The following is a 15527-nucleotide window of genomic DNA, read 5'->3' as shown; positions in this document are numbered from 1 at the left end:
CATACACTGGATGATGGTGCATACATCCTGCAGACAAATTATTCCATATTGGAAAGATTATGGTAGACCAGACAATTGAGGAGACCATAAACAAGGACAATCAGACTGCTGGAGGAACCAAGGGTTTCAGCCTGAAAGCTGGTGCAGTCACTTCAGACAGAAGTCAGTATCTGAGGCAGCTCAGGAACATGAGAGGCAACAAGTCCACAGACTGTTTCAGTCATCACGATCTACAGAAGCCCAGAATAGAGAAGGATAGGGCAGATGTGAATGCCTTTGTAGAGCTTATGGAGAAAAGCTGGGTAAACCCTCTAGGTCCAGATCAGTCTAATATCATCAGCCTTTCCAGAGGAATTGCTGTGTCACCAAGTCAAGTATTTGTATAGCCCTAATTCACAAGCATGTCTCAGGACTTCACATAAAATATGTCTAGCTAATTCTAGCTACCACAACAGTAGCAATTACAGTAGTAATAATAACACATTGAACAATCATATGATAGAGAAAGAGTAACCAGCAACCAAGTTCCATGACAAAGTGGGAAAAAAAGAATCTGAAGACATTCTCAGGCATTACAAAAAGAGATAGAGGAAACCAAACACAAAACAAGGAGCTGGTCTTGAAAGCAGATAGAAATATTTTTGGGCATATGATCATTGCTTCGCAAAGTAAAGATCTGCACATTGAAGATGTCCTGGCTCATGGTCCACTGCCTTGGTCACTTTCAATCCAGATGTCTCATTGCGGAAAACCAACAAAGCCGCTGCACTCGCTAGCGAGTTAGAGAAATCAACATTAGCAGTTGAGGATATTGGAGACACTCATGCTGAAAGATGATGGCAAGACTTTTGGAGAGATTGCTGGTTCTGTGTTGAACCTAGCGTTGCATGAAGGAGAAAGAGTTACTCTTTCTCTCTCTTTCGGTTACTCAGTAACTGAATAGATGTGGTGTTTGATGTGTACTGGAAAACATCAATCAAGAATGCCGAGAGATGCAGTTGTGGTTCAGCAAGTAGAGTAGCACTCAATGGAAGAACATTGTCCCAGGACACAATGTCATGCAGTGGAGAAAGCTTTTAAGTAATCCAGACAGCAAAACTGCCTTGATAACATTCATCGTGGACCAGTGAAAGCTACCACAGAACTGGGCAAAGCTTCAGGACAAGCAGCTATTTGCAACCTGTGGAGAGACATGCTATTGTCTCAACAAAAAAGATTGTAATGTTGAAGAGCTAAAGTCTTCCCATGAGGAGGCCGTGACCCTGGATGACTATGATGATAATGATGATGATGAATAAAACAGAATATGAATGCTGTTTAATATTATATTTGTGATAGTGGCGATGATAAAGATCATTGGTTAAATAAATGATAAGTTAGAATTCTTGATTTTTTTCTATCACATGTTCTGTTCAAATAAAGGGACACGATTGTCTCTTTCTTTGGATCAACGTTTGGTGTCATTGAGGGTTAACTGTGACTAAGATACCACTTGGGAAGGTTTATCAAGTTGAAATATCATCTAAAGGTACAGACCTTTTCAAAATACAAAACTAGAATTTGTCAACTTGGATGGTACCAATTAGTGAAAATTCTGGCCCGGGTTCATATTCTACTTTAAGGCCCACAATCAGCCTTCATGGTGGGATAATATGGGAAGATTATACATTTCCTCAATTGTTACAGTCCTGTGAGTATTTCAGGTTTTGTTATTTGTGTCAGTGATGTTCCTACATGTCACAATGCTCAAATAAAGACTATAGTTTAGGCGGAAATGGTGCAAAAATGAATGTTGTTGACACTTTGAAGAGCCCATGTGACCTCTATGTTTATTAGACAAACTCACACCTGTGCTTAAATTAACCTATGAGTCTACCCTTTAAAATTAGACCAAACATGCCTTCATAAAACATGAGTAAAGGTCCTGAAAATGAGCCTAAAGTAGGATATGCACCAGCGCCTAAGATACCAATTTATTGTAGGGGGTGGTTAACTTCATGTGCTGATAACTGTGACAAAGCTACCACTTAGCAAAGGTTATCATACCAAAATATCATCTATGGACATGTACCTTTTCAAAAAATGTGACTAGATTTTGCCACCTTGAGTGATACCGATATCTGGTCTGGCCCATGGACTTAACGAGGGGTGAAAAAACTGGACAAAAGGACGCAAGGCTACTCTGTCTGTGCCTGTCTGTAGATATCCCTGCTTACAGCCATTCCTTCTTCTTCTTCTGTTTGGTTTAACGTCAGCGGCAGCCATTCCTTGTACACACTGCGCAGAGAGTGTGCTGCTGTCTGTTGTGTCCTGGTCGCTCCGCCCACCTTCAGCTGTGGCTTTTTGTGCTCGTTTTGTTGTTGTCGTTGTTGAGGCGGGCGGGGCAGAATCAAACAGAGATGTATTAATATTGAACGCATTTCCGGTCAAAAATACACAGAAAAGTGTCAGGTCCGCCTTGGCACACTCCCAAAGTTTGAAGTCGATCCGACCAACGGTTCTCGAGATACGCGAAGGACTTAGAGGCCATTTACGCCTGGCATTAACATGTGTTTTCTCTCATCAGATTGCAATCAGATTGTGCTTGACCACTTGAAAGTACAGGTGTAAACGCCCCCAAGACACATTGAAGACGGATTGCAATCTGATCGGCCAAACCACCTCCGGAGGTGGTCAGGGACGCATTGTGTACAAGTGTAAATGCAATGTGTCCTCTCAATCTGCATACAGCAACTTTATGCGGATTGAGAGGACACCCATTTTGGGTGATGAAATTGCCATCGGATTGCAATCTGATGACAGAAAACGCATGTTAATGCCATGTGTAAATGGCCTCAGAGAGAACGAGAGAGAGACAGACAGACACTCATGTCATTATAGTGTAGATTATTATGATTATTTAAGTAAATTCTGACCCTTGCTTATGCACATTTTGGGAGACAAGTGCCCACACCTGCTGCAGGCAATTACCCCGTTATCAATCACAGTCCAACTGGAACATTCCGCATGTGGATTCGCCCCAATCCAACCATAGGAAATGGTCAATGGCAATTATCACATGACACATATAAATTAGCCTGATTATTAATTGAACATGGAAATTGCATGCAGGTGTGCGAGAAGTCACTGGTTAAGTTAGTGGTTCTTTTAGTTCATCCTTAGTAGGGATCCTACACGCAGTTTGATAAATTACCCCAGGTCTGTATACTGCATGAGTGCATGCATACATTCTCATACTACTTGACAAGGGTATTAAAGAAATTGACTGCTTTGGCCAGGTGTCGTCGCTAGGCAGCGGCAGTGACCACGTGATGGACGCCGTGTCCCAGTGTGAACAGTACGCCAAGGAGCAGGGCGCCCAGGAGAGGAACGCCCCCTGGAGGCTGTTCTTCAGGAAGGAGATCTTCTCCCCCTGGCACAGCCCCGCCGACGACTACGTGGCCACCAACCTCATTTACCAGCAGATTGTCCGGGGGGTGAAGTTTGGAGAGTACCGCTGTGAGAGGGTGAGGAATGATAAGAGTCCACAAACCACCAATGTTGATCTCCAGAATTGGGTTAGACGATATACAATATATTGGGTCAATGGTAGACTTTATTAACCTGATATCAGACTGAATTGTCCTTCAGTCTGACATTGCCCCCACTGTAACCGATGTCCGTGGGGCAAACTCCCCAGGGGGATTCCATTTTCCATAACCAATCACTAGAGACCAAGAATGCCTGAATCTAATCCAGTGGAGAGCGCAAAAAAACATCTCCCCTTTGAATAAATTACTTCAAAGCAGAGTGCTGTGTGGATTTCAAAGTAATTGGCACTTGTGGGCAAATATCGACATCGTCCTTCAAAAACCCACATCAGTGGAACCCTACTCTAGATATTGACTTTGGTTTCCTCTGCCCGTCAGGAGGAAGACCTAGCGGAGCTGGCCTCTCAGCAGTACTATGTGGATTACGGCTCTGAGATTGTCCAGGATCGCCTGCTCAGCCTCATCCCCTCCTACATCCCCGACAGAGAGATCAGCTCAGGCAAGACCGCCGACAAGTGGTCCCAGCTCATCGTCTCCGCCCACACAAAGGTATCTGACACTGACGTTTTGATCAACTGGCTATTGTGCAAAAATAAAATGGTAGAAGTTTCACCTCTTGTATCTTCCCGTAAACAATGTATTTCTTTCACCTTTGTGGCTCTTTCATATTCAACGCAAAGTTGAAAGCAACTGAGGGTTGAACCCTTCCTCTAACTAACTACAACTCACTAACTAACCAGGGATTACAAACAAAGAAAAGGTTGGGCACGCAGAAGGTGAGGGAGGATGTGGTGGACTTTGCTCGTTTCAAGTGGCCTTTGCTCTTCTCACGCTTCTACGAAGCCTTCAAATTCTCAGGTCTGTAAAACGACAGCATTCAAGCTGTTGATCGGCTAAACAAAGAAATCATCTCATGCATCATGAATCCCTTTCCTATTAGGTGTCATTGTGGGATTTTTCTTTAAATGGATGCCAAACTGTCTGTCCGACAGGGCCTAGTCTGCCTAAGAATGACGTGATCGTGGCGGTGAACTGGACTGGCGTTTACTTTGTGGATGAACAGGAGCAGGTGCTTCTGGAGCTCTCTTTCCCAGAAATAACCACCGTGTCTAGTAGCAGGTATGGTGTGCCACAACACACAAACACATACGCACACACACACATGCACGCACGCACACGCTCACACACACACACACACACACACACACACACACACACACACACACACACACACACACACTCACACTCACACTCACACTCACACTCACGGGTTGGTTAATGCTTAATAAGCATTAATTAACACACCGTAATTAACATGACTAGTAGTGCTTAATAAGCATCCATTACCCCTTAATTAACATTAATTTGAGGTTTGCTGGTTCCGTTTCTTCATGTGGCCCTAATTTATATGCATGTTCTATAAGCATTACTTAACTGTAATTAACCATATATTAATGCTGTTTGCGACCCTTATTGTAAAGTTGCAAACATATATCCCTTAAGTAACACTTAATAAAAGCTTGAGTGTGCCTAATAAGCATTACTTACCTGTAATAAACCATGTATTAATGCTCTTTGTGACCCTTATTGTAAAGTTGAAAACATGTATGCCTTAACTAACACTTCATTAATGCATTAATGTGCTGAATAAACATTACTTATCTGTAATTAACCATTTATTAATGCTCTTTGTGACCCTTATTGTAAAGTTGAAAACATGTATGCCTTAACTAACACTTCATTAATGCATTAAAGTGCTGAATAAAGATTACTTATCTGTAATTAACCATTTATTAATGCTCTTTGTGACCCTTATTGTAAAGTTGAAAACATGTATGCCTTAACTAACACTTCATTAACACATTAAAGTGCTGAAAAAACATTACTTATCTGTAATTAACCATTTACTAATGCTCTTTGTGACCCTTATTGTAAAGTTGAAAACATGTCTGCCTTAACTAACACTTCATTAACAGATTAAAGTGCTGAAAAAACATTACTTATCCGTAATTAAGCATTTATTAATGTTCTTTGTGACCCTTATTGTAAAGTTGAAAACATATATGCCTTAACTAACAGTTCATAAACTAACAGCGCCCTGGAAGCCGAATCAACAGCCCTCGGAGCAGAGCTTCCGCAATTCCGTTATGATGCGTTGTGATGTGAAAAGCGTCACAGCTGAATGTTTTGCCAGAGGATGAACTGGGAGCTCTCAGTCTGGAAAACATGTAGCAAAGGTAAACATTGCCCATCTGCTTATATCAACAAGCATTATAATGATACAAAGTGAGTTGATAATCGGTAAATGAATGCTCTTTGATGACTGTAGCATATGTACTGTAATTCTGAATAATAATAATAATAATAATAATAATAATAATAATAGAATATTAATATAAATGAGCATGGACAAGTACCAGATTTTCAGAATGACCAGAGCCCTTAAAAATGTATGACAGCAATGAAATTAGACAACACAGAGTTTTGGCTTTTAGCAAGATTATCTTAGTAAGAGTTAGATGAATTTAAAGCCTTTTGTTTGTAAACATGAATTCAGTACTTCAGCTTTTCACAGTTGACAATTTATAATTCCCCAAAAATAATAAAGTACGCCCACAAATAAAATATGTTGTCCCTTCAGTCCAAAATAAAAATAAAAAATTGTTTGGGGCCAAAAGTCGATGGGTGTCTGTACGCGTCCCGATAAAGTTCATCCGCTGGACTGTGTGTGTAACGACCGCTCCAGTCATACAGCAGGGTAGTCCTTGATGCTACTGCAGTGAATGTGTGGATTGCTCTTCTAGATGCTCAGTGGTGGCTCGCCGTCCCAGTCGACTGGGAGATCTGTAGTCTCGCTGTATTCCCCTGGATCCTGGGATTCATCCTGGAAGTCCCCGTCTACAAAAATCTGACAAGGTCACACCATTTCTCTCAATTACTATTCTGTAATCAAATCAATTGGTACAGGCTACAATATTTATAAAATGTGTGTAATATCCCAGTAAACCAATAGTAATTCAATCTACAAGCTACAGTGTAGGGATGTTCATCAATAATCGATAATTGATAGTTGAGGAATGAATTCGATCACGTGGAATTTTTATCGATTTTTGTTTTGTTTTTTGTTTTTTGCGGACTAGGTTTGGGTGGAATTCGTTCCTCCTCGCCCCACTCCATTGCACAGCCGACTAACGTGAGGTGGAGCTTCATATAGCCTCTAGTTTAAAACAAAACTGTTTTAAACATGGGGAATTCACAACGGCATGCGCCGCGGACACAAACAAACGCACCCAGTGGTCTGTGGACCTCAGCGAGGCTGTTATAACTATGACACTTCGCACACTTCTCTCCTAATTTTCAACAAAGTGTGAGTAGCGGTACACGTGTTTAAGTGAATTCAAGTCGTTTTATTTGTTTATAATGTTATGAACTATGAAGTAGCAGCAGTCAGCATGGACTCAGCTAGCCTTTAGCTGCTAACGCCCACCTGAATCAATTCACACACATCTCGGCAAATAATAATATCCACGCGTCGGACTCTGAGAGCAGCTGGATGGAACTCGACCATCAGGACAGATGAGGTTTTTGTCGCGAGTTTATAAGCCTGGAAGCCGCAGCCGGTGAGCTGCCTGAGTTCTACTTTCAAAATGTGAGTACAGTAGCCTAGCTAGCTAGTGTAAGGCTGTGTGACTGTGGTTGTCAACGTTACCGCAGGCGCACTCATGACGTAAGGACGCGCCGAGCTCAGGCCTGTTGATTTGACTCTTGTGCTGTCAGCTAAGCTGGAAGACGCCGATTGCCTTACATCAGGGGTGGCCAAACTTTTTTGGTTGTGGGCCGCATACAGAAAAATATAAGGAGTCGCGGGCCAAACACTATTAAGCGCGTCAGTTTTCGCGGCCAAAAAATTGGACCAGAAAACCCTTCAAAATTTTTATTTCTACCTAAATAAATATATGACACATAGTTTATTGATGCGCTCACCTATTACAATGGGTATTTCTGTATGTTATCAAATTTTATTTTCCTGTGCCAACAGGTTAACACGTTCACTGCCAACAACGAGTTGAGTCGTCAAACAGAATCAAACCGTTCACTGCCAACGACGAGTTGAGTCGTCAAAAAAAAAAAAAAAATTTTTTTGACCGTGCTACGTGGATCAATGCCCCCCGCGTCTCCTATGGAGATATTGGAAGTATTGAATGTGTATAATCTATTTTACCGACCAGCTAGGTGGCGACGGTGCTCTCCCGACAGAGAGAAAGTCAACCAAAAGCAGCCGCCTCCCGCGGCTGCTTCCTCCATTCTCAAGGAAATGCCAGAAACGAACGAGCCTCATTCTCATACTGTAGGCGGGGACGCTTTCGCGCTGCTGCGGTGGGGGGTTCCAGAAATGGACTGGGTGGGCAGCATAAAGCCTAGAGTCGCACGGGGCTTCATCGGGGCTCTCAAACCCAAGAGACGAGTGAGCCCACACTCGCTGCCAGGGAGGGAGGCTGCTCAAACTCGCTGCCAGGGAGGGAGGCTGCTCAAACTCGCAGCAGCAGCAGCAGCAGCAGAGCACTCGCTTGTGACAAACGCAGGCTGAAAGCCACTAGACACGCCCACGGAGGGAGGAGTTGAAGGAGAGGGCGTTCGGAACTATATTGTTTGGATGTCTGATCTCTCACTGATGCCAAAAATAAATGGTTAAAGTGACTGTTCTGCCTGTTTGATTGAATTTCACAAAACTGCGATTATCTCAGCTTTCACTCTCAGACGCTAAAACCATGCTGTACTCAACGGCTAATATCTACATAACTACTAACTCTACAAACTAACTCTTTTAGACAGAGAAAGCACACATTCTGTTAGTACTTTTGTGAACTTTGTGTTCACAAACTCCAAGCAGAAAAGAATCCTCGGCTCTTGTAAAATGAGCCAGAATCCTCAAAAAACGGCTTGGCAGAAGCTACCTACAGCAAAAAAAAAACGGCTGGCAGTCAATGTGTTAAGACAGAGATAATTTAACATAACATTAGTATTAAACATGAATTCAGTATATATATATATTTTTAATAAATAGACCAGGTCAGGGTGCCCAAGTATAACCCATTTTCAATGGTTTTAAATTGAAAAAACGAAATGGGGGGAATCAGTTTTTTTGTTTTTGTTTTTCAGTTTCTTTTTCTTAATGTTTTTGTTTTTCCGTTTTTTCCCCCGTTTTCGTTTTCGTTTTCCGTTTTAAACTTTGAAACAGAAAAACGGAAAAACGTTTTTAGCAAAAAATAAAATAAAAAACGTTTTTTTTTTTTTCTAAATTCATGGCGGGCCACTTAAAAACGGGCAGCGGGCCGCAGTTGGCCCGCGGGCCGTAGTTTGGCCACCCCTGCCTTACATCATGTAACCCAGGGGCACTCAATTAAAATTCATAGAGGTCCAGTTAGAGAAAATGTCCTGATTGCAGTAGCCTAATGGTACAATGTCTGTATGTAGTCAACAACTATGTTAAATCAAAATAAACATCAACAATGTTTATTTAGTTTTCATATTTAACTGGATTAATTATAAATAACTAGCCTACACTAATAATAAATACATGTTATTTTCTCATTTCAAGTAAAATAATGGCTGCATTTAAAAATAACATACAACAGAGTGCTTTGGGAAAATGTGCATCTTAACACATTGACTGCCAGCCGTTTTTTTCTTGCTGTAGGTAGCTTCTGCCAAGCCGTTTTTTGAGGATTGTGGCTCATTTTACAGGAGCCGAGAATTATTTTCTGCTTGGAGTTTGTGAACATACAATATCTCAAAAGTACTAATAGAATGTGTACTTTCTCTGTCTAAAAGAGTTAGTTTGTAGAGTTAGTAGTTATGTAAGCATTAGCAGTTGAATACAGCATGGTTTTAGCGTCAGAAAGAATATTCAGAGATAAACAGCTTTTTGTGAAATTCGATAGAACTGTCACTTTAACCATTCATTTTTGGCTCTCTCTCTCTCTCTCTCTCCCTCCCCCTCTCGCTCTCTCTCTCTCTCTCTCTCTCTCCCCCTCGCTCTCCCTCCCTCTCTCTCTCTCTCTCTCTCTCCCTCCCTCTCGCTCTCCCTCCCTCTCTCTCTCTCTCCCTCCCTCTCGGGAGGGAGACGCACTAGGTTTAATCCTAGTGAGAGGGGGAGAGGGAGAGAGAGAGAGAGAGAGAGGGAGGGAGGGAGGGAGAGAGAGAGAGCGAGAGAGAGAGAGAGAGAGAGAGAGAGAGGGAGAGAGCGAGAGGCAGAGTTGCTTCAACTCCTCCCTCTTCTTGCCTGCAGCGGCCGTCACAGTCTCAGTGCTTTTGCTGCTGTCCTGTGCCTGTCGATCTGCACGGCTGCTGTTTGAGGAAGTCGGCATGGACTCCTTGCTTCTTGGAGTTTTGGTTGAGAGAAGCTTTTGCGATTCTGGTCATATTTATGCTGCGTGTTTCAAAGTGTGTTCCACCTGTAATGTATTATGTAAATTTGCAATCCCGTATCGCCAGCAATCAGCGCGAAAATGAAAGCGCCTTCGCCAATCCACCTTCATGAGAATGGCTTCAGTCACACTGCTTTTTGCTTGCCTTCCTCCTTCCTTGTCGCCACTTAGTGGGTCGGTGGAATGGGTTGTACACGTTGTACACGTCCAATACCTATATAAGAGATGTAAAAGGCTTAGATGCACAACCTACCGTCAAAAAAAAAAAATTGATTTTTTTGACGAGTACACTCGTCGCTGGCAGTTAACAGCTGGATTGTGTTTGACGAGTACACTCGTCGCTGGCAATCAAGGTGTTAAAAGTGCTTTAATTTGAGAAAGAAAATCTTTTCTTCCCTCAACTCCACCTTTTCTCTTGAGAGAAGTGAGCTCCCTATCTATCTATCTATCTATCTATCTATCTATCTATCTATCTATCTATCTGTCTGTCTCAATGTCTGTCTCTATGTATCTATCGGTCTGTCTGTCTCTATGTATCTTTCTGTCTGCCTGTCTGTCTATCGATCGTTCGCAATGCAAACGTCACATGCCGTTGGGCAGTGAATGTGTGAGTGTGCCCTCAGTCTGGATTTGAGTGTGTTTGCTCGTGTGACGCTTTCATAGACAGGTTAGGATCGCATCGCACTTCATAATGAGACATACTGCCTGGTTTTGAGCTGTCCGTGAGAACAATGAATGAACATCTAAGAGTCTGCCTGCTCCGGATTAAAACAAAATCTTTGTTTTTGCGGTCTACTCGAGCACGCCATTTGAAATGACTTATATCTCTCGCATATCTCCGAGTCTCTCGTCTCTACTTCGTCCATGTGTCACTGACACTCTCTCACCTGCAGCACTGGAACCGACTGGAACAGGCAATGTCGAATCGGATATTTGATTGGCTGAGTAGCATCACGTGTGATGATTTACAGCGCATGCATTGGTCTGTGAGCTTCCTGGCAGATAAACCAGTACCGTAAAGGGTAGAAAAGCATGTGCCGGTTAAAAAAGAAAAGCTCCGTGAAATGTAACAATTCTCAATGATTTATAGGTTAGGCTGGGTTCACACCAGCGACCCAAGCCTTGCCTATGCCTTGCCTTTACCCACGCTTTTAAATAGGCGTCCGTTTTAGTCAACGAGGCTGTGTACACGGGGCGCCTCAGCGTGAACCCTGTGTGATATAAGCAGATGGGCAATGTTTACCTTTGCTACATGTTTTCCAGACTGAGAGCTCCCAGTTCATCCTCTGGCAAAACATTCAGCTGTGACGCTTTTCACATCACAACGCATGATAACGGAATTGCGGAAGCTCTGCTCCGAGGGCTGTTGATTCGGCTTCCAGGGCGCTGTTATTGTTAAAGAGCATTAATAGATGGTTATTTACGGTTAAGTAATGCTTATTCAGCACTCTTGTGCTTTTATGAAATGTTCCTTAAGTGATACATGTTTTCAGCTTTACAAGTGTCACAAAGAACATTAATAAATTGTTTATTACAGTTTTCAGCTTTACAAGTGTCACAAAGAACATTAATAAATTGTTTATTACAGTTAAGTAATGCTTATTCAGCACTCTTACGCTTGTTGTTATTCAAGGGATGTTTTCAACTTTACAATAAGGGTCACACAGAGCATTAATAAATGGTTAATTACGGATAAGTAATGTTTTTCAGCACTTTAATAAGTTTATGAACTGTTAGTTAAGGCATATATGTTTTCAACTTTACAATAAGGGTCACAAAGAACATTAATAAATGCTTAATTACGGATAAGTAATGTTTTTTCAGCACTTTAATCTGTTAATGAAGTGTTAGTTAAGGCAGACATGTTTTCAACTTTACAATAAGAGTCATAAAGAGCATTAGTAAATGGTTAATTACAGATAAGTAATGTTTTTTCAGCACTTTAATGTGTTAATGAAGTTTTAGTTAAGGCATACATGTTTTCAACTTTACAATAAGGGTCACAAAGAGCATTAATAAATGGTTAATTACAGATAAGTAATGTTTATTCAGCACTTTAATGCATTAATGAAGTGTTAGTTAAGGCATACATGTTTTCAACTTTACAATAAGGGTCACAAATAGCATTAATAAATGGTTAATTACAGATAAGTAATGTTTATTCAGCACTTTAATGCATTAATGAAGGGTTAGTTAAGGCATACATGTTTTCAACTTTACAATAAGGGTCACAAAGAGCATTAATACATGGTTTATTACAGGTAAGTAATGCTTATTAGGCACACTCAAGCTTTTATTAAGTGTTACTTAAGGGATATATGTTTGCAACTTTACAATAAGGGTCGCAAACAGCATTAATATATGGTTAATTACAGTTAAATAATGCTTATAGAACATGCATATAAATTAGGGCCACATGAAGAAACGGAACCAGCAAACCTCAAATTAACGTTAATTAAGGGTTAATGGATGCTTATTAAGCACTACTAGTCATGTTAATTACGGTGTGTTAATTAATGCTTATTAAGCATTAACCAACCCTTACTTAATGCACATTAGTTAATGTTAATTAAGGGTTAATTAAGGCTTACTAAGCTTTACTAACCCTGTTAATTCATGCTTATTAAGCATTAACTAAGCATTAATTAACCCTTAATTAATGTACCCTTATTGTAAAGTGTTACCAATATATATATATATATATATTTGAAAACATATCAAAATAATATTGTTCTGTAAGGTTATATGAGTTTCATTTCAAGAGAGACCTCCATCATCAATCAAAAATACTCCTACCTACGACAAAATTATGCACAGAACAAAATAAAAACAAATGATGTTTCTTTTTATAATTTTTAATGTAAAGGGATGTGTCAAGTCTTTGGTAAGTTGTCCCATTGGTCAACTTACCTGTGAAGTGATGAGAACATACTGCAAACAGCACAAGCATTGATGATCCGGTAGATCGTTGGCTCAGTCAGCTCCATGCTAACACTAGCATACACTATTTTGAATGATAGTAGGCTCATGTTGTCTATGTTGTCATCACTCAACAGGGCAATCTCCCAAATATTCAGTGACTTCCATAAAGACCTCAATTGACATGTTGAAATGAAAGCACTTACAGGCTGAATCCTCCGTTTGAGAATTGTTGCACAATGATGCTCAGTTTATTATTTTCTCCATAATTGATGTGTTGTGTTTTCGTATGCTGTGGGTTGAAAATATGGCGTATGATAATTACAAGTTGCCCTTGCAGAGGCGGAAAACTCCAGGGCCAGAGTTTTACGCTGGCCACCATCAAAGGAGACGAGTACACATTCACCTCCAACAATGCCGAGGATATCCGGGATCTGGTGGTCGCTTTCCTTGAGGGTCTGAGGAAAAGGTCCAAGTATGTGGTGGCGCTGCTCGATTGCCCCAATCCTGGTAATATTCACTTTTTCCTATGGAGGGGTGAGATCCAGAGGGGCATAAGTGACATTTTGGGTGAAAATTAGTTTTATATATCAAATGAAAGCTCTCTTTCTACTACTAGTGTAGCGAAGCTTGTTGGCTTGCTGGGGGCAAGGCTTCTGGGCTTGCCTCGTGAAGTGTGCTGGATCGTGGATGAAGGCTCACGGGCTGTGATCGATCAGAATCACGGAGATGGAGATAGGGACCGATATGTCGGTCCTGGGATGCGGTTGAATTACCACTGTTGACCTCTCTGGGTGTAAGGCAGTTGGTCAGCAGGGCCTGGCTGGTTGTAAGACAGCAGGGGTTCAATTCGGGTCCGGGATTAGTTGTGCTAATGGTTGACATTATTAGGGGAGTAAGAATACCTGAATCAAGCAGGAATCTCTCGGATGTGTTGTAGCGTCACGGAACACTTTGTTTATATGGTGGCGTTCCGTTGTATGACATCACGTCATTGGTGATGTCACAACGTTCGAGGTAGCTATGACATCATCGGTGTTATGTCTGACATCGGCGATGACCTCACAGGTGAACTCTATGCTATGACATCATTGTCATCGCTGATGATGTCATCATCATTACGTCGCTGACGTGTCGGCTGGTAGGCATCGACTGCCCCAAGAACAGGCCTGACGGTGGGCCATTATGGACCGTTTCTACAGCCGCTCCCAGATTCCTGTGGGGAATCTGTATTCTTCCAGGAATGGCCGGAATGGCCCTCCAGTCCCACCTGGTATAGGCAGGGCTTGGTTGATTATTCTGGGAGTGAGGGGGGCTGTGGTCCGCCTGGCCACCAGCCGGGTGTAGGCACGGGTCCGCGCGCCGTTGTCCAGTCCCGTACATCACAAGAGCCAAGATTTGGTGACTGTCCTCGTTGGCCAGGATGTGTGTGGGATCCTACTGCAGTAGCGAGCTGTAATGGCCTCTGGGGGCTTGAGCTTCCAGTTGAGGAAACTCAGCGGCGTGAGGTCAGCGCGGGAGCCGCTCAGGAGCCGGGGGTCTACCCAGCTACTGCGGTAGTGAGGAGCCTCTGGTTCTGGTGGCTTGAGTTTCCAGTCAAGGAACCTCAGCGGCGTAGGGTCGGTGCGGAAGCCATTTGTCTGCCCTCGTTGGAGGGAGGCCTCTGCCCCTAGTGCCTCGTTGGCCGCCCCGTGGAGCGCCGGTGTGGCATCCTCACTGAGGGCACCGAAGGTCGTACACTCCTCCGGCTTGGGGGGAGCCGACCTGAGGCCACCGTAACTTGGCTTCAACTCCTCGCTCTTATCCGCGGTCGTGGGGAGTCGGGGTGTCTTTGGCCAGCGATCTGGGCTGAGAAGAGGTGCTCCGTCCCCCCACTCTTCCCAGGCCTGCAGGAATGTCTCAGGTAGGACTTATCCTGCTCATACTGCTGTATGAGCAGGATAAGATGGATCCTCCCGAACTGATGGAGGGGCAAATTCCTCGGGCGGGATTCCTGCTGCAGGGCGGTGATGGGGTAAGGTTGCTCGCCTAGACCAAGGTTCGGTTCCGTAAAGGCTCTCTCGGTGCAATAGGTCTGCTCTGGGCAAATTGCCGGCGAGACGATGAGGGAGACGGCCGCCCCGTGGAGCATCTGGGGCTCCTGCCTCGCCGTCCGCAAAGGCATGTCCACTTGCTCCACTTGCTCGGACTTGTTGGCCTCCCTGGAGACCTTGGCTGGAGTTGTCTCCATGAGCCCGGGCAGGGCCAGGAGGTGAATTCTGGGAATAGGTAGTTGAGATGTCTGGTCCCGCCCTCTGGGGGGGTCCCAGCTGTCGTGTCCAGCTATCTTGTGGGAATGATTGACGCCGTCCGGCTGGCTGTGCCCTGTGCTGTTGGTCCCAGCGTTCGCCATGCCTCCCTGAGTCTGGTGTATCCCGGTGGCAGGCTTGGCCGCCCCGTTGCACTCTATGGTATGCTCAGGGTCGGCGACCTTTGTCGGTGGACATGTCCTAGGTGGGAGTGTTGGTGGTATTGGCACTGGAGCAGTGGGTTCCGTAGTTTGGGTCGTTGGCTCTGGAGCCGCCGTGCTGACCTGACCCTGGGGTGAGGTGAGAGGCACATGTGGAACTGCCGGGTCCCCGGCAAGCAGACAGGTGCGAGGCCGGGCCGC

General features: G+C 43.5%; 1 protein-coding gene across 1 annotated transcript in view; it reads left to right on the top strand.

The window, feature by feature from the left end:
- Positions 1 to 15527, top strand: part of myo7ab (myosin VIIAb) — a gene marked incomplete at its 3' end in the record, with an annotated part of 147464 nt that overhangs the window by 95441 nt on the left and 36496 nt on the right. The window contains exons 29-33 of the mRNA XM_083636027.1: positions 3279 to 3506; positions 3909 to 4079; positions 4271 to 4388; positions 4523 to 4649; positions 13218 to 13387. Coding sequence (XP_083492153.1) covers positions 3279 to 3506; positions 3909 to 4079; positions 4271 to 4388; positions 4523 to 4649; positions 13218 to 13387 — 814 coding nt within the window. The remainder of the gene's footprint in view (positions 1 to 3278; positions 3507 to 3908; positions 4080 to 4270; positions 4389 to 4522; positions 4650 to 13217; positions 13388 to 15527) is intronic.

The sequence above is a fragment of the Poromitra crassiceps genome, assembly GCF_964638095.1.
Source record: "Poromitra crassiceps genome assembly, chromosome: 1".
Classification (NCBI taxonomy): Eukaryota; Metazoa; Chordata; class Actinopteri; order Beryciformes; family Melamphaidae; genus Poromitra; species Poromitra crassiceps.
Note: the sequence above shows the minus strand (reverse complement) of the source record. Positions and strands in the feature narration are given on the sequence as shown.